Source organism: Mus caroli, chromosome 16 (assembly GCF_900094665.2).
Source record: "Mus caroli chromosome 16, CAROLI_EIJ_v1.1, whole genome shotgun sequence".
Taxonomy (NCBI): domain Eukaryota; kingdom Metazoa; phylum Chordata; class Mammalia; order Rodentia; family Muridae; genus Mus; species Mus caroli.
In genome coordinates, this window is record NC_034585.1 from 322,767 (window position 1) to 347,854 (window position 25,088).

Genomic DNA, 25,088 nt, shown 5'->3' on the forward strand with positions numbered 1-25,088 from the left:
AGCCAGGCTACACAGAGAAACCCTGTCTCGAAAAACCAGCCAAAAAACAAACAAAAAAATCTGAGCCCAACCAAGGTTGCACACCTCAGGATGTAAGTTAGGAGATCAAGGCTAGCCTAGGCTACAAAATGAAAGACTATCTTAAAAAAAAAAAAAAAAGGCAGGGGGTGCAAGGTGGATGGAGAATGGTGGGAGCAATTCCTTCCAGCTCTCTGTCAGTCTGGTCACCTGCAAGAGCCTGCACAGGAGGAGCAGGAGCAACTCCTGGGCCCTGGACATTTCCCTTTTCCAAGCAGCTTCTTGCAAAGGCTGGTGACCCAGAGCCCAAGTGAGGAATGCAATGCAGTCACGAGCAGGTCAAGAGAGCCCTATGGGACATGTGACAGTCTCCTGCCCAACAGCCATATGGGACACCCCCCCCCCCCCAGAGAGAGATGGGAGTCAACCTGGAGATGTGTCCTCAAACTTTTCCTCCTTGTAGTGATCAACGACAATGTCTGTTTCCACAGAGATCAGCTTCTTCTTGTCAAACTCCCTCAGGTGCAGCAGAGTAAGCTCATCGAACTGCTCATAGCAGAAGAGCACCTGCAGGCATTCAAGCCTGTCAGCTGTAGCAGCAGAGGGCACTGCTATGGACACTGGGGACTGGGGCCTAAGCAACAGCTCACAGAGCCATCTAAGACTGGCTCTGGCTGTCCTGCCACATGCATACATTAGTCATGAATAATCCATCTACCACCTAGTGGGAATGACAACCACATCACAGACGGGCACTGCCTCACACCACATAGCTTCCAGGGCCTCAAACACAGTCATTTTCTCTCATGCACTTAGACCCTGTAAAATACATTCTTGGCCCAGCAGCAAGTCAGAGCCCACCTACCTCAGTATGTTTCTGCTTCATGGCTTCGTAATAGGGTGAGTGTTCAGCCAGGTGACGGTTAGGGGCACACAGGTAATAGATGTTGCGGGTGCCAGCCTGCATTCGACTGGCATAGTCTGGTAAGCTGGTCAGCTGCCCAGCAGGCAGGGCTGAGGACTCATACCGTAGCAGCTTTGCAATATCCTCCTGCAGATGTGGGCAAGTCACTGTTTACTCTAGAGCTAAAACCTGAGCGTGATTCCTAACTCAGACTCTTGGTGAAGCCTGCAGCTTTCTGGCTCCCCAGCCTGGTCCCCAAAGGTTATGGAAGACTCAAGAGCTTCAGATGTGCCTATGAAGCCCACTGTATATAAGACAATGAGAAAACATTTGAACCTTCAGGTGGTCAAGGGCCTCCTGAAGAGCTGGGTAAACTAACTCAGGATATTCAGTCCCCCCAAACTCCCCTCCATAGCAGACCTATGTAGAGGCTCAGTACCTTCTCTCTGTCCTCAGTGACAACTAGACACAGTTCCCAGCCTCCTCAGCCAGTAGTGTTCATTACCAGTTCTGGCTACTGGAGTATGTGGCAAAGAGAGAGGCCTTACGGGAACAGGACATAAATCCATGCAATGCAGCCCCCACGGGCTGTGTAGAACAAAGAGCAGAGGTAGGACCCTGCAGTGTTAGCTTGGCAGCTACAGTATCTAAGTATCTACACTGTCAGCACTGACCACCCCAACACAAGGCCTCGAGGAAAGGGTTTAAGAATGGACAGAGTTAGACCCAAATGCACATGCTACTATGCCTTGGATTCCTAGTAGACAGAGAAAGAGTTTCAGAACTTACCAAGAACAGGTATGGCCAAGCCGGGCGTGGTGGCACACGCCTTTAATCCCAGCACTCGGGAGGCAGGGGCAGGCGGATTTCTGAGCTCGAGGCCAGCCTGAGTTCCAGGACAGCCAGGGCTATAAAGAGAAACCCTGTCTCGAAAAACAAAAACAAAAACAAACAAACAAACAAAAAGAACAGGTATGGCCACATCCACATCGTAGGTACATCTGGCTCCCACCTTACACAAATACACCTAGTCAAAAAATGTATTCCAAACATTTGGAAAAGGCCCTGTCTGGCTCAGCAAATGCTATTAGGTGCTGTTAACTAAAAGTGAGATAAGGGGCTAGAGAAAAGGCTCAGTGTTATAGGAGCTTGCTGTATAATCTTCTCGAGGGCTGGAATTTAGATCCCAGCACTCACATAGCAATTGGTGTCTCACACACCTCTAACTGTAGATCCAAGTAGGGGCATTCTGGCTTCCAACCAAGCTGAGAAAATGTAAGTTCCAAGTTTAGGGAGTTATGTTGCTTTAAAGGGCTGATAGAGAGTGCTTGAAGGACACCAGGCATGCTCCTGACCTTCACAGGCACACACACAGATACAGACACAGATGACTAAATCTTAAAAAGTGAGGTCAAAGAGAGTGAATGTGTCACATACTGATCATAAACGCTCCTAAGAGCTCATGAGCTGGGTGCCCAAAGCAGCAGTCTTCACAGATGAAGCCTTGAGAGATGATCAGATCACATGACTGACAAACTCATGAGCTCACGGCTAAATCGGCTAACAGGAAGTGACATACATTAGGACTGGGGTCTAGGTGGTAGAATCATTGGTGTTGGTATTGTCTGGACTCTACCCCCAGTTACCTGGCAATGGCTAGGTAGGCCTGGCCCTATAAAAGGGGCTGCTTGCCTAGTCTTCTCTCTCTTACTCTTGCTTCTCTCCCTTGCCTCTTGCCCCCCTGCTCCTTCTCCCCTTCTCTCTCCACGTGGGCATGGTCAGCCTCTACTCTCTCCCTCTCTGCCTTTCTCGGTCTCTGCTACTCTCTCAACTCCCCTCCCCATGCCCTGAATAAACTCTATTCTATACTATAATGGTGTATGCCTGGTCCCTCAGGGGGAAGGGATGCCTTGGCATGGGCCCGCTGAGGCACCCCCTTCCCCCACACCTTACCACATATTCCTATACTTATTTTTTTTTAAGATTTATTTTTTATGTATATGAGTACATATACATACTGTAGCTGTCTTCACACACACCAGAAGTGGGCATTGGATCCCATTGCAGATGGTTGTGTGCCATCATGTGGTTGCTGGGATTTGAACTCAGGACCTTTGGGAGAGCAGTCAGTGCTTTAAACCACTGAGCCATCTCTCCAGCCCCCTTCTTTATCTTTTTATAAACACATCAATTAGGGTGTGTACTTTAAAGGTGTGTTTTAGTGTTTCCTGTCACCACATGCTCCCAGTGCAATATCCATGCCAAAGGGTCACTTCCCTCCTTGAAAGTCCTCTCCTCAGCTACTCTGTCACAATGATGGACAAATAAAACAAATGCAGACCTTAAGTAGACATTACAGTTGGAATCTGCTGACAGGCTGGTGGGGAGAAGGCCCAGACAAGAGCCATGTGCCAGACTTGGCATCTGTATACCTAGGAGCCATGTATAGCCTCAGGACAGTGACATCGATAGATTTTACAGAGTGCAAGCGATACTATAAACTATTTGTGAACAAATGTATTCTTCTTCAGCAATTACACTGGCCAATGGTATTATTAAGAACTCCACCCTTTTTTGTTTTTTTTTGTTTTTGTTTTTTCGAGACAGGGTTTCTCTGTGTAGCCCTGGCTGTCCTGGAACTCACTCTGTACACCAGGCTGGCCTCAAACTCAGAAATCCGCCTGCTTCTGCCTCCCAAGTGCTGGGATTAAAGGTGTACGCCATCATTCCCCGGCTGAGCTCCACCCTTTTATAAGCCAAATAAATCTTTTTATCCCCAAGAGACTTTTGGGTGTGGTGCTACATCACAGCAAAAGAAAACTTAACTAAGGTAACTAAGGTAACTGTACCCTAATCTCACCCTGCTTTTCTGTTCTTTCCTTAAACCCACATCTCTCTTCCTGCCATCTGCTGGGGCCAGGGTGTCAAGGGTCAAGAGACTTGGCCTTTCAGCTGAGCATAAGGCCTTCGAGACAAGGGTATGTGATAGCTGATCCTGACCACCACCCTGACTGGATGGAGAAGTGCCTAGGAGACACAAAGCACACCTCTGCGTGGGCCTGCAAGGATGCTCCAAGCCCCTCCCCTGTATCAATGGATTCCAGCAGTTTTTACAGATCTAAGCACTCTGTTCTGTTCGTTTCCCCAGTGACAAAGTATCTGAGAAAGTCAACTTGAAGGAGCCACAGCTGACTGAGGAGGCGCTCTCAGTTAATTTCTGAGTCTGAGTGGCACCACTGCACAGACTGGGGGCCCAGGTAAAATAGAGAGAAAAGAACGCACAGGAACTCTGTTCAGGCTCCAGTTAACTGAAGCAGATAACTATGGCTTTGAGTAGCTTTTGTCAGATGTTCTGTCAGTGCCTAGAGCCTGGCTAACACAAGTAAGAACACATGCAGACCTGCTGTGTCTATGAGGACAGACTCAGGAGCCCACTGTTCCAACTGCTGCCCAGGTGACTTGTCACCACATCCAGGACAGCCTCTACCAGTTTCCTCTGTAGCAACAGGGCTGAGGCTGACAGGGAGGACCAAGATCATCCTACCTTGATGTCTTGCTCTGCGGTGGTCACAATGCCCTCCCTCACGAACAAGCCATAATCTTCAAAAAACTTTGCGTATTTTTCAGCATCTTTTTTACTCTGGTCAATGAAGAACTTGATCAATCTCTGTTGTAGAACATCCCGGAGTTTCCTACAGAACACAAGTTACTCACTCACTGTGAACAAAGCTTTCTGTCAAGTAAGGGGGTGGGGGTACACACCTGGAGCCAAAGGGAAACTATAGAACAAAGGAGGCACTGTGCTGCCCCCTAATGAGAAGCTCACTAGGGTGCCCTGCAGGTGGGTGGTGGTACAAACTGAATTCCACAGGACAATCAGTAGTGGGCATCTCCTGAGCACCAGCAGGGATCACATATGAGAAACAAGGAGAGAGGCCTGCATTGAAGCATGTGACAAAATCACTATGAACAGGCTCAGGGTTAAAGTGGATCACCAGAAACGTCATCTAACAGTTCTAGAGCTAGGAGCAAAGGTCTGCCGGAAAAAACTAAACCAAAGCAAACACAACCAAACCCAGGCAAACCTCAGTGGGGTAAGTTACAGCACAGTATGTATTCATGGGAAGACTGAATGTACGCTGCAGAGCTGCTTGTCCTTAGGTAGGTGTATGAGTCCCTGCATAGCCTGGGACATACTAAGCATATTACATATACACTGTATAACTTGGCAAAGTGTCACTCTGTAATCAGGACATTTTTTACTGCATTATCCATAAAGGCAATCAGGATCAAGCGCACAGAAGTGGGCTTTAGTAAAAGACAGTCACTGGGGGACTGGAGAGATGGCTCAGCGGTTAAGAACACTGACTGCTCTTTCAGAGGTCCTGGGTTCAATTCCTGGCACCACATGGTGGCTCACAACCATCTGTAGTAGGATCCGATGTCCTCTTCTGATGAGTCTGAGAGTCTGAAGACACTGACAGTGTACTCATGTATGTAAAATAAATAAATCTCAAAAAAAAAGAAAGAGGGTCTTTGTTAGGTTTTCTATTGCTCTGATAAAACAGAGCCATGGATCCCAGTGCCTGGTGTGCCTGGGCTAGCACAAGGGGCCCAGTGAGGCTTGCTGAAGGCACAGGCGTGTGTGCAAAGGCAATTCCAAACCAGAATAACAGGAGAATATGATACAGATCAAAAGGAATGGATTATTCCCTCACTAAAATGGGTCATCAGTACGCACTGCATTAAATATTTTTAAAACACTACTAAGTACCATAGAAAGGGGTTGTCCAGCATGTATGTATCTCTGAGTTCAATCTAACACCACTTAAAAAGTCATGAATAGCCGGGCGTGGTGGCGCACGCCTTTAATCCCAGCACTCGGGAGGCAGAGGCAGGCGGATTTCTGAGTTCGAGGCCAGCCTGGTCTACAAAGTGAGCTCCAGGACAGCCAGGGCTATACAGAGAAACCCTGTCTCAAAAAAAAAAAGTCATGAATAAGATACTGACAATCTGCTGAGGATCACATCTACAGTCTTCTAAGTAAAGCAGCACTGGAGGTGGGAAGGCAGCTCAGGGTAGCATGCCTGCTTGGTAATAACCAGTAAAAGCAAACAAACAAAAACAGCAGAAAAAACCCAAGACACCAACAATGTGTGTGTACCAGCTCACAGACCTGCACATGGTCCGCACCAAGAATGGAGAGAAGCCTCAAAGACTTCCCCTAAGTGAATGTCACCCACCAAGGACAAGCCAAACCCGCTCCACCCTCAGGACAGGCTCTTGTGCTCTTTCCTGGGAGCATCGACCATTTCCAAGGGCAGGCCCACTCCACAGGGTGACTGTCCTGATTGCCAAGGGAATTCCTCTGGGAAAGGCCAGTGAACTGAGGTTACCTCCTCTGGCCTCCACAGTACACTGCCACCAGAAGCAAAGGACAGAACAGTTGGCAACCACGCAGGGAATGAAGAGAATCAGACAACAGATAGCTCCCACTATGGTGACTACACTTCCTTCTCCAGGAGGAGAGAGGGTCACAAGACTTTCTCAAGATAGAAACCAACTCTCCCTTGAGATTTCAACAACTCTCCAGTCACAGCTACACAATCTCGGAAATGCTGAAGTGTATGGCATAAGATGTTAGCTGGAGTGGACCTGGTGCAGCTGCCTGAGCCGCCATGCTCTTATAAGGGGTACCCGATTTCCTCAACAGTCTTTCTTTTCCCTGTTAGGTCCCTCTCTACTCCACTATGCCATTATTTCTCCCAGGAGACACAAAACATCACAGAAACCTGAATGCTCACAACTGAGGGATAAAAGCTGCAGACACAGGGGGCTGGAGGATAGACAGACAGCGACAATGATACAGCAAGGCCAACTGCTGCTGCTTCTGAGGTTCCACTGGGTAGAAAGAACTCTTTGTAGGTTGGTGACACACCGACACACAGAGACAAGAACGGCACTAGGAAGACAGCAATGCCTCGGAAGGCCCGGAGTGGACGTCTCCCATTTGGGAAGCTCCCGATTCTCTCAACATTGTGAACAAAGCAGCTCTTTCTTCAAAAGACTGGCCACAGGCAGGAAGGAGCTGCTGGTTCTACACCTCTCTCTGCCACTTAGGCACCCAGGAACAGAGTGCCTCAGGGTCTAAGGCAGCTCCGGGCAGACATGAACATGACTGCTCAGTCAGACTGGGCACTGAAGCACAGCTAACTCGGCTCTAGGAATCTAAGAGCTGTGTCTCCACAGGCCTGACCTAGTTTCAGAAGAGCGTTCCAGGGCTGGATAGATGGCTCAGTGGTTAAGAGCACTGGCCACTCTTCCAGAGGTCCTGAGTTCAACTCTGTGTAACCATAAGGTGGCTCACAACCATCTGTAATGGGATCTAATGCCTTCTTCTGGTGTGTCTGAAGACAGCTACAGTGTACTCATATACATAAAATAAATAAATAATTCTTTAAAAAAAATAAATAAAAAAGAAGAGCATCCCAGACCCAAGTCAGCTATATTCTTGGTTCTAGGGTGACCCCTGCCTCATTCAACTCTGAGACATGGTGCCTAGAATCTCTCCAACTGTGGCCATACCCAGGCTGGGTGGCAGGGATGAGCCATCTCTCAACACCATAATTCTTCAAAGTTAGCCCACATTAGTGAGGAGCAATGCAGCTGTGTTCTCCCCAGACATTTGGAGCCCACACCCGCACATGTACCACCCACCTTCACCACAGCAAGGAAAAGCACCATGGAGCCTGGAGCCACCCTGCACCTGCTGGCACCCATTCTCCATGTGGGTTAGCAACATCAAAGTGGGCTGAGGAAAAGGACCAAGTTCTTTCCTCATTCATTGTAATTTGTATTTAATGGGAAAAGTAACCGAACCTGGATAAATAAACAACTATGCAATTGCTACAAGTGCTTCCTAAGGCATTGCAGCTGAGGCTTCCTCAGCCTGGTCCTAGCATAGCACCACTATTTCTAGATTCAACCTCAGCAGTTGCTCAGCCAAACAAAAATTCTTTCTGACTACAGAATGAGTTGCTCACTAGGTCAGAACACCTAGAAGGTCAGGGAGGGATCCTGCCCTCAGTTCTCCCTTCACCCTTTGCTCTTGGCTTCTGCAAAGCACGCCTGGGGCAGAATCAAGTCAAGGCTAGCCATCACAGGAGTGCCCTGCTATTTGCTGTCTGGGCTTACCGGATGAGCGCACTCTCCTGCAGGAGCTCTCTGCTGAGGTTCAGGGGAATGTCCTCACTGTCCACCACACCTGAGAAGACAGAAACATTAGAACCCCTGCACCAACGGAACCTCAATAGGTGGTAAAGGAGGAGCAGGAAGGGCAGGGGGCACTGCTCCTCAGTCCTGTTCAGGGGCAGTGGGCAGTACAGCAGTCCCAGGGTAAAATCCTCTCAGGGCAGGACTGGCACACACCAAACACATCCCAGCATTCAACTCCAAAGTACTAACTAAGCTAATAGTAATCTCAGATCTCAGAGACTGCGGCCTGGGCTATGTATAAGCTACTATGTAATCTCAGATCTCAGAGACTGCGGCCTGGGCTATGTATAAGCTACTATGTAATCTCAGATCTCAGAGACGGTGGCCTGGGCTATGTATAAGACCCTGTCTCAAAAGAGAAAGGAGAGTCATAAACTGCATCTTGGAGACTGCTGGTCTTTGTGCTATGAAAGTAAATGCTGCACTCTTTACTGAACTATAACCTCAGGTCCAGCACAATTCAGGTCACACTTCTAACCCTGAAAGAACTCCTTGCCTGTCCTGCTGGGTGAGGAGGGTCTGGGACACAGCGGAAGCAAATGCAGTGGGCAGCATGAGGACACATGGCCATGCCACTTGGAGCCCTGGGTCACCGTCCACAGTGCAGAGCCAGGGTGTCAGCAGTAGTACCTCGAATGAAGCGCAGCCACTTGGGCAGGATGTCTGCAGCCTTGGTCTGGATGAGGACCTTGCGGCTATACAGTGCCACACTGGAGCCCAGCTCCCTGCTCACATCAAACATGGATGGTTTCTGGGAGAAAGGAAAGCATATGACCAGGTGGCACCAGCTGAGCCCACCAGATAAGGGAAGGAAGGAAGGACGGACAGACAGAGGGCAGCACCTCCCTGGCCGCATGGATGATGAGCCCCAGGGGTGAGAAGAATGGACACAACTCCTCCCGTGTTGGCTCTGCTGGAATCCATAAGTGCTCTGAAGAGGATGGGGCAGCCTCCCCAAGCCATACCCAACAGGGGACCTCAAACAAGTCTTATATGCCCCCAAAACAGAATTACAATTTATTAGAAGTCAGAACCAGCAAACCATGGCCTCCAGGCCAAAGTCAGCATGGGTTTCCCTACCACCATTGCAAGATGAGGCCTCTATTCATTTATTTAATGTACAAGAGTGCTCATGTACACCTACATGCCAGAAAATGGCATCAGATCACACTATAGGTGGTTATGAGTCACTATGTGGTTGCTAGAAAGTAAACTCAGGACCTCTGGAAGAACAGACAGTCCTCTTAACCACTGAGCCATCTCTCCAGGCCCGGTTCTTAAATTTTTTTTTTAGATGGTTTTGGGAAAAATCAAACAGGACTATGTCAGGAAGACATGAAAGTCGGGCTGTAACATTAAAGGTTCCACGGACCAGTGAGGCCCTCTCACCACTGCAGCAGAGCTGGCAGCCCTCACACTGGGTTTGCAAAGCCCAAATCCTGCACTTTGAGAAAACACCCACTCTGCCTAAGTAAGGTAGCTGCAGCTGCAGTGTAGGCTGATCTAGGAAGTCCCAGTGAGCTAAGACCCAGCACCTCTGCTGATCCACGAGTATCCAAAATCTTATGGTTAGGGAGGGCCAAGGCCAACCCAGCCCTTTTGGAGAGCAATATAAACTGGATGCTACCAGGGTCCGCTGAAGTGAGGCAGGGGAGTAGACCTTGACTACTAGGCTTCTGTAGTATGGACTTGGCAGAATTTTTGTACTGCTGCAAGAGAGGAAAGCAGAGGGGAAGAAAGCGAGAGCCTGCAGAAGCTGCAGCCCTGCATCACAATGGCAAATATACACTGGCAAGTCTATGCAGCTCTTCTGAGGGAACCCCTGGGTGTGGACACTGAGAGTTACCCATAACCTTTGGCTTGCCCAGAGCTATGCAATGACCAGCCCAGCACTTCACCATTTCTGGCACATAGAAGATGCTGCGGATGTTGAGTGGTGCGTCCGTCTTGTAGTGCAAAGTGAAACGGGCCTTATCATAAGCCTGCGCGATATAACGGTAGAATTCCTCATGCTGAAGCTCACTGATGTCCTTTGGGTCCATCATCCAGATGGCCTGGGAATTTATATCAAAGGGGGTATCATGTTAAAAACATGTTCTCAATGACTGCACAGGACCCAGACACATGGACAGACCAGCAGGGACTAGGAAGACCCCACATTGATAGCTTCAGCATTGGTGTAGGTTGAAGGTGACACGGAGAGATGCAAAGGCTCTGAAGCAAGAGCCTCTCTGTGTGACAGCAGAAGGGAAGGACTAACCAGGGGACCACACAAGAGTGTACTTAGCAGAGATAAGGACACTATCCAATAGGCAAGCCTGTAATCTATCCATGAAATGGATAGTCATAAAAAGGAACAAGGCTATGCCTGATACAATGTAACTCCCAAATTAGGCAAATCTACAGACAGAGAAAGTTGATTGTAGTTGTAAGGTCTGGAAATGAAAACTGTTAGTGGGGACATGCTTTTCAGGATGCTGAAAGTGTTCTAAAACCAGCTGTGGAGATAACACCTGCCTATACAACAATTGTCACTCACTAAGTTGGGTGGAGGGGAGCACTTTATGATATGTAATTTATACTTCAAGGAAAACAGCCTGCACCCGGTAACTCTGATCTCTCTTGTGCTTCTAAGCAATGACCCTCCCCCATCTTTGCCTCCACATCCTTGAGAAGGTTTCTACAGCTGTCTGAGTCTCCCAGGTAGCCCAGGGCCTCACCTGCAAAGTGTTAATCCGCCTTCCATTAAGGTACAAGGGGAAGCTGACAAAGTTACTGTACTTTGTTACCACATCTGCAGGAGAAAGAAACACACTGAAGACTGACAGCCTGCCATCCAGGGAGGGCTTGCCTGTTTGGTGCAAGGGAGGTGGCTCAGGTCACCACCCGCCATGGAAACATGACACCACCTAGTGGCAGAGGAGCTGTGCTCTCGGAAGCTTTCGGAGTGACAGCCAGAGAGAGCAAAACAATGGCTGGAAGCACCTTTTCCCAGCTCCCAGAAAACCTAGGTTTCAAAGGTCTGCCCAGCAAGTGTTACTGAGTCCCAAGCCCTCATGGCATGACAGACTTCCAACCCCAGCAGGCTCAAACCCACAAGGGCTACAAAGTCCAGCCAATCAGGACTCCTGAAGGTGGGAACTGGTTTTCTACAGATATGGCAGTTGAGTGGGGGCTGAGTTCTCTCCTGGCCCTTATGTGCTGTGCCATGCCTCTCACCCAGGCCTTCCTGCTTTGCAGGCCTGGCTGTCCTCACCTTGCACCCGGGACTCGCTGGCAAAATCTTTACAGTCTGACTTGAGGTGGATGATTATTTTGGTCCCAGGTCTAACTCCTGAAGCTTCCGCAATTTCAAACACTCCAGAACTAAAACATGAAAGAGAGTAAAGCCAGTTGCATAGCTTGCTGCAGCCAAAGCCCTGCGCAGCCGATTCAACAACCACTTCCGTGAGGTTTTCACAAAAGAAGCCCACACTTGACTGTGGAAACAAAACAAAGACCGTCCCATTATTCTCTGGTTTCCTTTTTAAAATAAAATCTTGCTAAGTTGTACACTGGATTCAAACTCCTCCTGCCTCAGCACCCTGCATGCTGGGATCAGAGGCCTGTGCCACCCTATCCAGCTCTGTAGCTCCTGACTCTGGCAGAATCCCTTATGCACTCGATAGACATCAGGGTCAAAGACACCCACAAAGTGCTGTCCTCAGTCACCCCATCACCCTCTATGAGAACTTCCTGAGCATGTCATTGGAAAGTAGGCTCAACCCATCTCCATATCAGTGCAGGATGCTGGGGATGGGGGCTGATTCTATGTGTTCACAACTGGTAATGGCAAGGGAACCCCCAAGGTGAGCAGAAACGATGTCAGAGCTGACATCAACCCTGCCCTGCTGGCACTGTGCAGTGCCCGTTATGAACAGCTCTTTGGGGAATTTGCTGAAATAGAGACTGAAGAAGGGTGCATGCAGCTAGCTTCCTGGCCTGGGAGTGCAGACCTCTGCAGGGGGCTCCTACTCTACTTGTCATCAGACTTTGCTAATTGTCCCTTAAACACACAAACACCCATACAACCCAGAAAGACTAATGTTTTCTCTCATTTGTGGATATTAGCTTTGAGTCTTCAGATGTGTGTTCATTCTGGAATACCAAAGGTCAGGAAACTAGTAAGGAGCCATGGGCAGGGTGGACTTCCAAGGAGGGGAGAGACCAGAGTGGCATAAAAAGGTAAATGGCAATAGGGCAGGGGAAGGGATACAGGGAGGAGTAGCTAACACTAAGGACATTTCCAAAAAGTCATGGAAATCTACTGCAGACACTTCCTAAAACATGCACACACACACATAGAGTTTAAATGCAGTTAGCCTATGACAGGCAACCTGCTTGATTCACAGGATAACAAAAAGCCCAGTGCCAGGAATAGGTTACTTCTAAAGTTGTTAGCTAGTGAGGTCCCATAGACACCCCCCCGCCCCCCGCAAAAAAAAAAAACATTAGAGATTACTGTCAATGTTCTTCCTATCCTTCAAAAATTTATGGTAAGGGCTGGAGAGATGGCTCAGCAGTTAAAAGCACTGGCTGCTCTTCCAGAGGTCATGGTTTCAATTCCCAGCAACCACACGGTGGCTCACAACCATCTGTAATGGGATCTGATGCCCTCTTCTGGTGTGTCTGAAGAAAGTGACAGTGTACTCATATATATAAAATAAATAAAATCTTAAACAACAACAACAACAACATAAGTTTATGGTAAGATCTTATTACTGAAGACACAATATATTGAGTCAAAGAGCACAGAGAAATGAAGATGGCACTCCATTGGAAGCTTCATGACTTGCTAGCTTTCATCGTGACGGAGGGTGCTGTGCACACTCCCAAAGGAGAAAGAACTGCCATGTCACCAGCTGTGAAACCTGCACACTGCAATGACCACCTTAGCAAAACATGCCTGCTGGCACAAAGGTGTCACGAATGTCCTGGGAGTAACCAACTACTTTCCGATTAGACTTAAGACCTGTTCCACAAGCTGAAACCCTTACCTGGCACAATTACCTGCGCTAAGAGCCTGTGGGCAGACAGATCATAGAAGCTAGTACGAATACTTTGCTAAATGGACACAGTATTAGACTGACTTCTAATAACTCAGCGACACCACAGGTGAGTCCATCTCCCACTCCTCATCAAGAAGCTTTTGTTTCCAATGTGTGTCGTTCAGATGAGATCAGCCCAGAGGCTCACATTTGAACACTTGGTTCCCAGTTGGTGGGAATGTTTGGGCAAGATTAAGAAGTCTGGTGTTGTTGGAGGGGTGTCACTGAGGGCAGGCTTGGAGCTTTCAACAGACATGCACTGTTCCCAGCATGCCCTCTGCTTCCCTTCCTGCTTTTTAGAATGAGATGTGAGCTCTCAGCTATTCCTGCCACCTTGCCTTTGCTCCACTATCAGTGACTCTAACCCTTTAAAACCATCAGCCCAATTAAATGCTTTCTTTTATACCTTGTCTTGGTTGTGTTGTTTGTCATAGCAATAAAAAGGTACTTAGCCACAGTGGATGGCAATTAACACAGAGACCTATGAAGTGCAAAGAACAGGAGACCATGGAGTGCTTGGCCACAAACGGGAGGTCTATACCACAGCCCTCCTCCCAAGGATCATTACCAAAAGGGGACAGAGAGGTTGGAAGAGCCAGAGGCAGAGGATTACTGCATGGACAGAGTTTTCTATACATAGCAGGTCAGTTACACAGGTGGATTTACAGTAGAGACACAGCATGCACGAGCCCCATCATTCAAGCCAGACAAAATCCCAGCATGGAGCCGAGAGGTGGGCAGAGTAACTAAGGAGATACTTGCAGATCGAGAGCTGTTTAGAAAGAGAAAATCCCTTTTCAGGTCTCCTGGACATTTGATCATTCTCCCATGAGCGGCATATAGCCAAGAGCATATAAGCAGCACAGGTTGAACTAGATGTGTTTTTAAAAATGAGGACACAAAGTTGAAAGGGTTGGGAAAGGGAAATGGTTCTGGGAGGTGTGAGGGATGTGATCAGAATGCATTGTATGGAAATCTCAAATAATTAATAAAAATCGTGAGTATCAGAAATCAAGTTTGGAAAAAAAGAAAACCCAAATTTGTCTGAGGCCCCATTCTCTTCAAATGCAGCCTGAATTTAATTCACCTTATTACTCTGTCAGATACCACCCCAAAGTGTGGAGAAGAACACTATGAGAGCATGCAGCCCTAGCTGGACCAAAGAGGATGACAAGGTCAGCCCTGTCTTGGGAAAGGCCCCACAGACTTGCCTGTAGTGAGAATTTTCATCTCTTTAAAAACCCAGTCATGTTATTCGAGTGTTTTTGTTTTAATCCCAGGTGTGGGATATGGGGCTGCTTCAGTTTATCTACAGCCATTGACTATGATTGGCTTGTGTTCTTGGAAGGGGCGTGGCTTTTGCCAGCTGCAAGCAGTTTAATTTCGGGGACTCTGGAGAGAATAAATGCTAGAGCCCTGAGATGGTTAGGAGGTGTGCGAAGAAGAAAGAAGAAGGCAGCTGTTACTGGCCCTACTGCTGTGCTCACTATTGCTGGACTGCTGGGTATTCTAACAATGAAGACTAGACTTGCCCCTAGGAACTCAAGGCCTCTCCCTAATCAACAGGAATTGGCCTAAAGAGGTCTCTGTCCCTGCTTCCCCTCTAACCTTCTTTCTCTCCTACCTGGTATTAGGGGTTGGAAGGGTGGTACAGGTATGAGAACCCAATAAAATAGTTAACAAACACACCAACACTGGCCTCCACTGAGCTGGGTATGTCACTGCTGTGTCAAGGTTAGAAAGTTTTAAAGTCAGGAGGAACAGGGATTTCCACAGCACCAATGCCAGCGATGCCAGCTTCAGGCAAGGGCCCCAGAGGAAGCCCCGTTCTTTCACTGCATTACCAAGAGCCCGACCCAAATAGTACAGCACCACAGAGCACAATAGCCCATGCCCAAGGCCATCAGGGTTCCCAAAGCCAAAGAGTCAGGCTTCACCTAAACAGCCCACAAGATGTACAACTGCATCTTAAGGAACTCCTAACTCTTGGATGCAATGGTACACATCTGAGATCCCAACACTCAGGTGCCAAGGCAGGAGGATTGTTGTGGGTTCGAGGCTAATCTTAGCTATATAGAGTATTTTAGAATAACCTGTGTTAAATATAAAGGCCCTGTTTTCAACACCTCTAAGTCAATTCTTATTAAACATTGTCAAACGCATGATAATGTCTAGTTTGCATGCCAGATGATACTAGGCCCTGAGTGCCATGAGGGAAAGGGACATTGGCAATGTGAGTAGGCCTCTTCTTACTTACCCATCTGAAAGCCACTGGTAACCTGGGCTCTCTGGAGCTGCTGAGCGAGAATAGACTTCAACTTTGTCAGCTACCATGAAGGCTGAATAGAAACCCACTCCAAACTGGCCAATGATCTTGCTGCTGGTCTCTGCCTGGTTCTGCAGTGCTTCTAGGAAGGCCTGTGGTGGCAAAGACTGTTCAGAGGGTGGCCCACCCCACCTGTGTTGTGCTGGGCAGGGTCCTCTAGCATATGCCAAGAGTGTAGTTAGCAAGTAATGAATCCTTCTCTATCACCCTACATTCTCATAAAGGACTAAATCAACAAAATCTGGAACAAGATGCTCAAAGCCATACAGCCAGGCCCAGGCAGGGATAGGGCCGTATCCTATTTACACTGCTCATTGCCAACTTCAGGTCATACAGGATAGGGAAAGAGACAACTTGACCTTGTGGGTCAGCAGGCCCAGTGGGGCTATTATAATTGTCCTGTGTGTCATGTGTCCTAGGCTCAAAACCTTGTGGGAAACAGTTCAAACCTGGCACCACTGTCCCTTGGTGCCCAGGGGTATAGGACCAGGGTACCAGGTCCATGGATGCTAAGCACCTTGTCTACGAGCAGTTTTCTATATAGTCTACACTCCTATTCCCATACTGAAAACCATTTCTACTTATGGTACCCAGTGTATAAACAGTCAGAGTGTACTATTTAAAGAATAAGTGTGTCCAGGACAGACACTTTTAAAAAACACTTTCACTTTGGGGTCCTACAGACACAGAGGATGGTCACATGCTTCTGAAAACGTGCCAGTGCTTAGCTGGCCATTCTCACATTGTCATCGTCTACTGCTCCAGCCAAAGCCAGCTGCCCAGAACATCCTGCAAACATCTGTCGTCAGCATACATGTAACATGGCAGCTTCCAGTACATCTGGCTAGTGTGATCAATGAGCTGACTTTACATCTCATTTTAATTCATTTAAAAACAGCATGTGTAGCTCACAGCTGGTCTCTGAGACAGTAAAGACTACCTTACACAAAAACTCCACAAGGAACTTCACCGGTAGAAGTCACAGCACAGAAAAACTTTAAAGTAGAATTCCTGTTCGACACTTTGGCTTATCAAAGCCACCATTTACATAAACAGAAACAAACAGAAAAAGCACACAGGAACCAGGAGGCAGTGCACACCTCTGGCCTCTGCCTTAGGCCAGAATGGACCCTGCCTAGGATCCCAAGACAGACATCTCGTCTTCCCAGCATATATTCTGACAATAAAATGACCCCTAATAGCTGGCTGTCCTCAAAACCACTGCACCTGTAGACAGAGTGGCTCAAGATCAAATGCTGCTTGGGAGAAGTGGCCGCCTCTGCTGAGTGGGTGGGTGGGTGAGGCCTAGTAGCTGAGGGCTAACTTGAAGGGTGAATGGATGGATCTTCCTGGATTTGGACAGGCAGGCTTCAACATGTCTGTTCACTACACTACAGCTCTGAGCAAAGTGACTTCCACCTCTGTACAGCACAAGACTGCTAACAGACACCTCTCTATGGTCCCACAGTGCCTATCCTAGAAGGGAGGGGTTCTGGGCTGTACCTACCTTTGACCCCGATCTGGCGATTGTGCCAAGGTTGGACACCAGTTCCTCCTGTGTCATCCCAATGCCAGTGTCCTGAAGAAAGAGATATTGTCACACACAGACCCTGTGTAGCTAGGCCAAAGCACATGGACAGGACCAGGAATCCCAATGTCCTCCCTCTGTGATCATAGCTAGGGTTCAAAGCACACCACAAGCTCATTGGAGAGTCCAGTCCTGTCAGTCCACAACACCAGAGAAGACCTGAAGGGTTGGTTGGAGGACTTACCACTGAAAACACCTCAGGGCTAGAGTGCAGTTCAACTCATTTGTGGGTTCCATCCTCAGCCCCAAACCATAAAACCAACCAATTTCAGAAAGGTGCTGAGTCAGCAAGTTGGCAGCTGATCATGCAACTCTCATGAGCAGTACACCCTGGCCACACTCAGAGCCTGCCTGGCTCTGATCCATCCTCTGGTGGTTCTTCTATTCAGAACAATGGAGGCAATGATCACAACTGTTGGGTCCAGCAGCCCGCTGGAGTAGCTGCAACTCTTCCATGGGGCCATCGGTTCTCTCTCCTGCAGCAAGCCTCTTCTCTGAGTTCTGCACCACTGCTCTTCTGCTAGCTCCTACTCCCCCAGGGGATGGTGATAGGACAGGGACCTTTGAAGGGGAGAGTAGCTCATCTATGCAATCAGCGGCCATTAAGAAAAGGAAAAGGCCTGTGGGTTAGGTATGGTGTGGGAGGGTAAGACAGATGGACTGATGGATGTTTGAGGCCAGCTTGTGCTACACTGTGAGTTCCAGGCGCACCTGGGCTACAGAAGTTATAGAATGCTTGCCTGACATGCTCAAGGCCTAGGTTCCATCCCTGGGAACACACAAAAATAAACTTGAACTCTGTACTGGCTGGTTTTGTGTCAACTTGACACAGCTGGGGTTATCACAGAGAAAGGAGATTCAGTTGGGGAAATGCCTCCATGAGATCCAGCTGTGGGGCATTTTCTCAACTAGTGATCAAGGGGGAAGGGCCCCTTGTGGGTGGGACCATCTCTGGGCTGGTAGTCTTGGGTTCTATAAGAGAGCAGGCTGAGCGAGCCAGGGGAAGCAAGCCAGTAAGAAACATCCCTCCATGACTTCTGCATCAGCTCCTGCTTCCTGACCTGCTTGAGTTCCAGACCTGACTTCCTTTGGTGATGAACAGCAATGTGGAAGTGTAAGCTGAATAAACCCTTTCCTCCCCAACTTGCTTCTTGGTCATGATGAAGTCTGAGGAACCTACTCACATATGTCTTAGTTAGGGTTACTATTGCTCTGATGACACACCATGACCAAAGCAACTTGGGGAGGAAAGGGTTTATTTCACTCACAGGTCCACAGAACAGCTCATCATTAACAGCAGTGAAGGCAGGAGCTGATAAAGAGGCCATGGAAGAGTTGCTCACCATGGCTTGCTCAGCCTGCTTTCTTGTAGAATCCCAGACAACTAGCCCAGTGGTTGCCCCACCCACAATGGACTGGGCACAGTCTCATCGATTACTAATTATGAAAATGCCTTACAGTTATATCTAATGGAGCATTTTCCAATTTAGGTTCCCTCCTTTCAGATGACTCTAGCCTGTGCCAAGCTGATATTTTGCCCAAGCTGTACTGAGACTTGGTATGTAGCCCGAGTTGTCCTTGAATTTGTGATTCTCCTTAGTTTCTCCAGTGCTTTCTATATTACATATATAAAATAAAATAATTATTATTTATAATATATGTAATAAAACACATATAAAACATATAAATAAAAACTATTATGGGTGTATACCATCTCAACCAGACACACTGGAACTTTCTAAGGATTCCTTAAAAACTTCATGTTAGCTGGGCAGTGGTGGTGCACACCTTTAATCCCAGCACTTGGGAGGCAGAGGCAGGCGGATTTCTGAGTTCGAGGCCAGTCTGGTCTATAGAGTGAGTTCCAGGACAGCCAGGGCTACACAGAGAAACCCTGTCTCGGAAAAAAACCAAAACCAACAACGATAACAAACCTTCATGTTAGATGATATAAAGGAGAACACAGACTTCCTGCTTTTAACTTACATTGCTTCCTTCCTAGATAGTCACCGCACTCCAATGAAAATGTCCAAAGTTTCATATGACATGACAAACTGACAGAAAGGGAGAGAACCTGGGATGCTTTTCAAAAGAACTAGTTGGAGAACGTACACTGCCTATTTGAGATTATTTATAAAGCTGCACTAGCAAAGGCAGCATTTTCTAGGCACCCAAGGGCAGGGATGCAGCTGACAGAACACAAAGGGTCCATGCACACAGCAGCTAGTACATTTCTGCCCACGGTTCCAAGATGATGCGATGGGATGGGATCCTTAAGACTTCACACCACACACATAATTCGCTTGCAAGTATCACAGGTATTAATGGAAGAGCTAAAGTAGCACCTGTTTGCATGTTGCCATGAGCATGTATACATGCGTGTACACACACATACACACACACACACATAAAAAATAAATCTTTTAAAAACAGAAATGGGGCTGGAGAGATGGCTCAGTGGTTAAGAGGGCCGACTGCTGTTCCGAAGGTCCCGAGTTCAAATCCCAGCAACCACATGGTGGCTCACAACCATCCGTAACGAAATCTGATGCCCTCTTCTGGAGTATCTGAGGACAGCTACAATGTACTTACATATAATAAATGAATAAATCTTTAAAAAAAAACAGAGAAATGATAAACTTGACTTTCTTGAGGCAAGGTTAGATCCAACTCAGTGACAGAGAGCCTGTTTAGCACATCGCAGGCCCTGGGTTAAATCCCCAGGACTGCCACAGTTCTCACTCTTGAGAGACCAAAGCCATGGCCTTTGGAGTAGCTCTAAATTCCCTTCCCTTCTGCCTGGGACTCTAAGATCCTAAGGTGGGTTAGTGAGTGACCGCAAGAGTGCTCAGAACAGGAAGGAAACAGTCAGCTATCACTGGAGTCCAGCCAGAACTAGAATGCAGTCCTCCCCATGTCTGGTCACCCCGGCTGTTTCTGGACCAAGAGCTGGGTACTGTCAGGACAGAAGTACCTGAATGGTAATAGTGCCCTTCTTGGCATCCGTCTGAAGGTGAATCTCCATTTCTGGCAACACCTGGCCTTCACACACCAGCTTGTGCCGCAGTTTCTCCAAGGCATCACTGGCGTTGGAGATGAGCTCTCGTATGAACACCTAGGGAACGGGAGCAAGAGGTAGGGAGATGAATGAATGGCACTGATTGAGACCTGGCTGCCGAGTCTGTAATGGCGGCAGCTGATGACCTGATGACACAATACCCTGTCTCCCATGATCGGTGGTATCTCCTCAACACATGTTCTGGAGCTAACCTTTCCTTTCAGGATGGTCAGTGAAGCCTGGACTTACATGTGAACTGAGACTTTAAGAAACCTGTGAAAGAGCTGGGCAGTGGTGGCGCACGCCTTTAATCCCAGCACTGGGGAGGCAGAGGCAGGCAGATTTCTGAGTTCGAGGCCAGCCTGGTCTACAAAGTGAGTTCCAGGACANAGTGAGTTCCAGGACAGCCAGAGCTACAGAGAGAAACCCTGTTTCGAAAAACCAAAAAAAAAAAAAAAAAAAAAAAAAAAGAAAAAAGAAATGGATGTCAGAGGCCAGGAAACCCCTGCAAGGTCTGAAAGCACCCCGATCCTACACAGAGCTCAAGAGAGCAGACGAGGAAGTGGGTGTTTCCTGAGATCCTTGAAGTCTGTAGAATGAGTGCCAGTCTACTTTAGAACCTTGGCTGTTACTGAGCACAGCACGAGCAGCAGTCTTCCTTCCCTCCTTCTCACGGCTCAGCCTCCTGAGCGCTAGGTCACAGGTGTACAACGTCCCCCGCTGGTAGCACTTCTCTTGGCTTTTTCCAAGCCTTGGGTTTTGCTATTGCTGTTGCTGCTGTATTTGAGACAAAAATCTCACTGTATAGCCCAGGCTAACCTCAAACCTGTAATTCTTTTGCCTTTGTCATCCCAGTACTAAGATTATATGCACGTTTCTCAGCACCCAACAATGAATGTTAATCTCCTCAAAAATAATGTCTAAGAATTAGATGCAGGGACACACGTCTCTAATGCTAGCGCTCAGAGCTGGATGTGGGAGAAGGGAAGGTACAAGGATTAGAGAGCTGCCATCTTCCAATAACTTCCCCAAATGGCAAACACAACGAAAAACACAAAAAGCACCAAATGTGCCTGCTCCAGGCCTTTTAGCCAACATGTACTATTCTTCTGGCCACATGCATAAAGTCTACAAGAAAGGTGCTACTATAGACATCAGGGAACAAGTACTGGTCAAAAAAGAATGCCTCGGGCTGGTGAGATGGCTCAGTGGGTAAGAGCACTGACTGCTCTTCCAAAGGTCATGAGTTCAAATCCCAGCAACCACATGGTAGCTCACAACTACCCGTAATTAGAGCTCATGATTTTTTCTGGCATGTCTGAAGACAGCTACAGTGTCTTCACTTATGCATAATAATAAATAAATCTTTGGGCCAGAGTGAGCAGGGACTGAGTGAACTGAGTTGACCAGAGCAAGCAGAGGTCCTAAAAGTTCAATTCCCAACAACCACATGAAGGCTCACAACCATCTGTACACCTACAATGTACTCATATACATAAAAAATAAAAATAAAAAAGAATGCCCTATAAGTGTTACTGTGGCCAACCTAGAAGTCTATAATCTCAGCTAGTGCAACAAGTTCAATGCAAGACTTCTGCCAAGGGGACCAGTGGACATAATGAGAATATTAAGCATTCTGAGAGCTGAGACAGCTTCCTGAAATGAGTGAAGGAAGCTGATCAGGAAAATAAGGAAGCCAAAGAGAAAGGCACCTATGTTGAACTGAGTGCCGGCCTGCTGTACCACTTTGTAAGGACTAACAAGAGGGGCCTGAGCTGCCAGAGCCCACTCACTATGGATTCGTGCCTTAAAGTGCTAAAAGAAATCAAAGCCCTAGACAGTATTGAGAAGGATAGGCCAGCAAGGGCACTAAGCAGGTAAAGGTACTTCTGTCCAGTCTGATGAGCTGTGTTCAATCCCAGGCCTCACATGGGAGGAGGAGGAGGAGGATGCACTGCTCCATGAGCATCCTCGAGCACACACACAACACACACATAGTTGTAAGAAACAGCTCTAAGGGCAGGGCGTGGTGGCGCACGCCTTTAATCCCAGCGCTCGGGAGGCAGAAGCAGGTGGATTTCCGAGTTTGAGGCCAGCCTGGTCTACAGAGTGAGTTCCAGGACAGCCAGGGCTACACAGAGAAACCCTGCCTCAAAAAACCNAAAAAAAAAAAAAAAAAAAAAAAAAAAAAAAAAAAAAAGAAAGAAACAGCTTAAAGTGTAAGGTCATCCTTGGCTACAAAACAACACGAGACCCTATCTTGAAAAAAAGAAAAACAGAAAGGTTTTGTATTCCTCTCTAACACAGGTACAGGCCTGCAAGTTCTGCTAAAGTAGATAAACACAAGAGCTTCAAAGCACGTCAACAGTCCTGCTGAAACAGATCAAAGGTAGATATCTATGTCAGTATTGGGGAGGGCCTGGATCAGCACAATTCCTCTTAATGGCAAGCAGAGGATCTGGATTAGGCGCTTCCCCAGGAAGGGATGGGGGCAGCCTTGCCAGACCTCTGACTTGCCTGGAGAGCAATGGCCATACATCCTACCTCTTTTTCTGAGTACAGAGAACGGGCTACGATGTCCAAAAGTTTCTTTGTCTCTGCCTGGAACTCATGTTTGGAGACAGAACCTGGTAATGAATCAATGACACAATCAATAAAATTGCATTTCCATTCTTTGTGGGAGAGCATGCCTTCTGAAATGTTTAAGGTTCTGACTTTTAAACAAGAGGAATGACTATCTCTCAAACTAAAGGGCACGAGGCAACTCTGCGGCCATCGAGGGCGGGGGACACCCCTCAATGCTCCAGCAAACTGTGGAGGCAGAGTCCCCACAATGTGTGTGTGGGAGACTCAGGCTGGCATTAACAGTGTACAGTGCATTTTTCAAAAGCATTACTCAAAAAACGGACTGTAAGGAAGCCTCACTTCTCAGCATCAATAGTCTGTCCCTGACTCCGTCAAAAGTCAGAAGTGCAGCCCCGGGCCTGGAGATGGCCTTCCTGTCCCACATCAGGTGGGTCAGCATTCCCTTTTAGTTGGCAGCTTCTCAGGTGACCACCAGACGGGGCAAGCCTTGGTAGGTAAAAGCCAAGGGTTGCAGATGGCATGGTCTCCAGGCTTACCCCGCACTGCCTCAGTGTTGCTGATGATGGAGTGCAGGCTCTCCTCCTCCTTGTCCTCAGCTGCCTGTGTGCTGTATAACTTTCCTGCAGAGATCCCTGAAGCCAGACTTTGTGTGGGGCCCCTAAACTGCACTGTAGTCTTCTGAAGGTGCAGAACTGGCTTTCCTGAAAAGACAATCATGAAAAATGGATAAGAATATTTTAAGGCAGATGTCCTAGCTCACTTACATTGTGTCTAGATGTCTGGCAGAGACTTCAGTGGATATGTCCAGCCCATGCTTGTGAGGATGAAGGCACAGCAGCTGTAGCAGGTAGTCTCGGTAGCTTTCCCTTATATACAGAATGCCAAATAAATGTACTTTACCAAAAGGTACTTTTCCTGATCCATATCTAGCCAGGAAGGGACTCAGAACTGCTTCTGTAATTTCCTGGCAAGCCTGGTGGGTCTTGAAACCTCTGGCACAGAACTAGGTATGAGGTGTCTCCACTTGGTAGGGAATCAGTCTAAGCCTTCATTGCAACAAAAACTGCAGAGTCCATACTTCAGCCAGAGGGGTGAACCTGACCAATACCACTCCTCAGCCCCAAGGGCTAGCACGCAGGGCACTGGTATTGCCTCTGCCTCCCAAGTGCTGGGATTAAAGGTGTGTACCACCACTGCCCAGTCACCCTTAACTTATAATACATATGAAGGAATAAAGAATATCCAGCAATGAGTAGATTTTAAAAACAAATATATCTGGGCTAGTGAGGTTGCTCAGCAGGTAAAGAGGGTTGCAACCAAACCTGATGATTTGAGTTTAATCCCCAGAACCCACACTATGGAAGGAGAGCCAACTCCTGTTGTCATCTGACCTCCACACATGGCACCCACACATATATACATATAATTCATTTTTTATTATTTTACGTAATGAGCATATATGTCTCTGAGCAGGTCTCTTATAAACACCAGGGCCGGCAGAGTAACAATTCACGAGGCAAGAAGGAACTCCTCTCAACACAACTTCACAGCTGGTGTTTTCAAACTTCTAGAGTCTGACATGGGGTGGTTTATTGTAGGCATATTTAAGTATAGTACAATTTTGGTAAAAGTTTCCTGCTGTAACACAATGCAACACTACCCCTTGTGCACAATGAGGCATAATTACATCCAAACTTTTCTCAAAATACATGTCACTTTTTCCATGAAGATGGGTTCTAGAGATAGGCTACCTATTTAAGGACCTAGGGGACATTCTGGTGTGGTCTATGTCATACAGATAGTATAGAGGTTACCCAGGCTATTAGCCACTTCTGGTCCTGGTTGTGGGAGCCTGGTATGGCCTGACCCAATATAGATCAACAGGTTATTAACCACTTTCCTTCCCAGTCTCCTGTATGGAAAACTGGGTTATAGAACTCTTCCACTGAAAACACAACCCTGCATGTTTAACACTCCTGTTTTCTCTAGTGCTATCTGTGAGCACAAGGATCTCTGTGCTCCCAACACTTGTGAATGAGTTAAGTGCACATGAGTGTAAGTGCCCCCAGAGCTCAAGCAAAGGCATTTGATCTGGAGTTGGGAGTTACAGTTAGGTGTACTAGGAACTAAACTCAGGTCCTTTGCAAGAGCAGTGAGCATTTCTACCTGCTGAATCATCTCTAAATTCACTTTTGTGTGTATCCTAGAGCTATAGTAACACGAACGAGCTACTATTCCAATGCACA

At 47.6% G+C, this 25,088-nt stretch overlaps 1 protein-coding gene across 2 annotated transcripts in view; it reads right to left on the bottom strand.

Annotated features, from left to right (window-relative positions):
* The window catches only part of Trap1 (TNF receptor associated protein 1), a 36,121-nt gene that overhangs the window by 5,290 nt on the left and 5,743 nt on the right, over positions 1-25,088 (bottom strand). For both annotated transcript variants that reach the window (XR_003835125.1, XM_021184711.2), the window contains exons 2-14: positions 23,379-23,543; positions 22,801-22,883; positions 20,173-20,313; positions 17,118-17,189; positions 15,542-15,702; positions 11,454-11,563; positions 10,918-10,991; positions 10,096-10,251; positions 8,828-8,948; positions 8,117-8,186; positions 4,467-4,614; positions 884-1,069; positions 447-585 (exon numbers count right to left, since the gene is read on the bottom strand). Coding sequence is in view for 1 of the 2 variants with exons in the window: in XM_021184711.2 (XP_021040370.1) it covers positions 447-585; positions 884-1,069; positions 4,467-4,614; positions 8,117-8,186; positions 8,828-8,948; positions 10,096-10,251; positions 10,918-10,991; positions 11,454-11,563; positions 15,542-15,702; positions 17,118-17,189; positions 20,173-20,313; positions 22,801-22,883; positions 23,379-23,543 (1,626 nt within the window). In the remaining variant the exon portion in view is untranslated. The remainder of the gene's footprint in view (positions 1-446; positions 586-883; positions 1,070-4,466; positions 4,615-8,116; positions 8,187-8,827; positions 8,949-10,095; positions 10,252-10,917; positions 10,992-11,453; positions 11,564-15,541; positions 15,703-17,117; positions 17,190-20,172; positions 20,314-22,800; positions 22,884-23,378; positions 23,544-25,088) is intronic.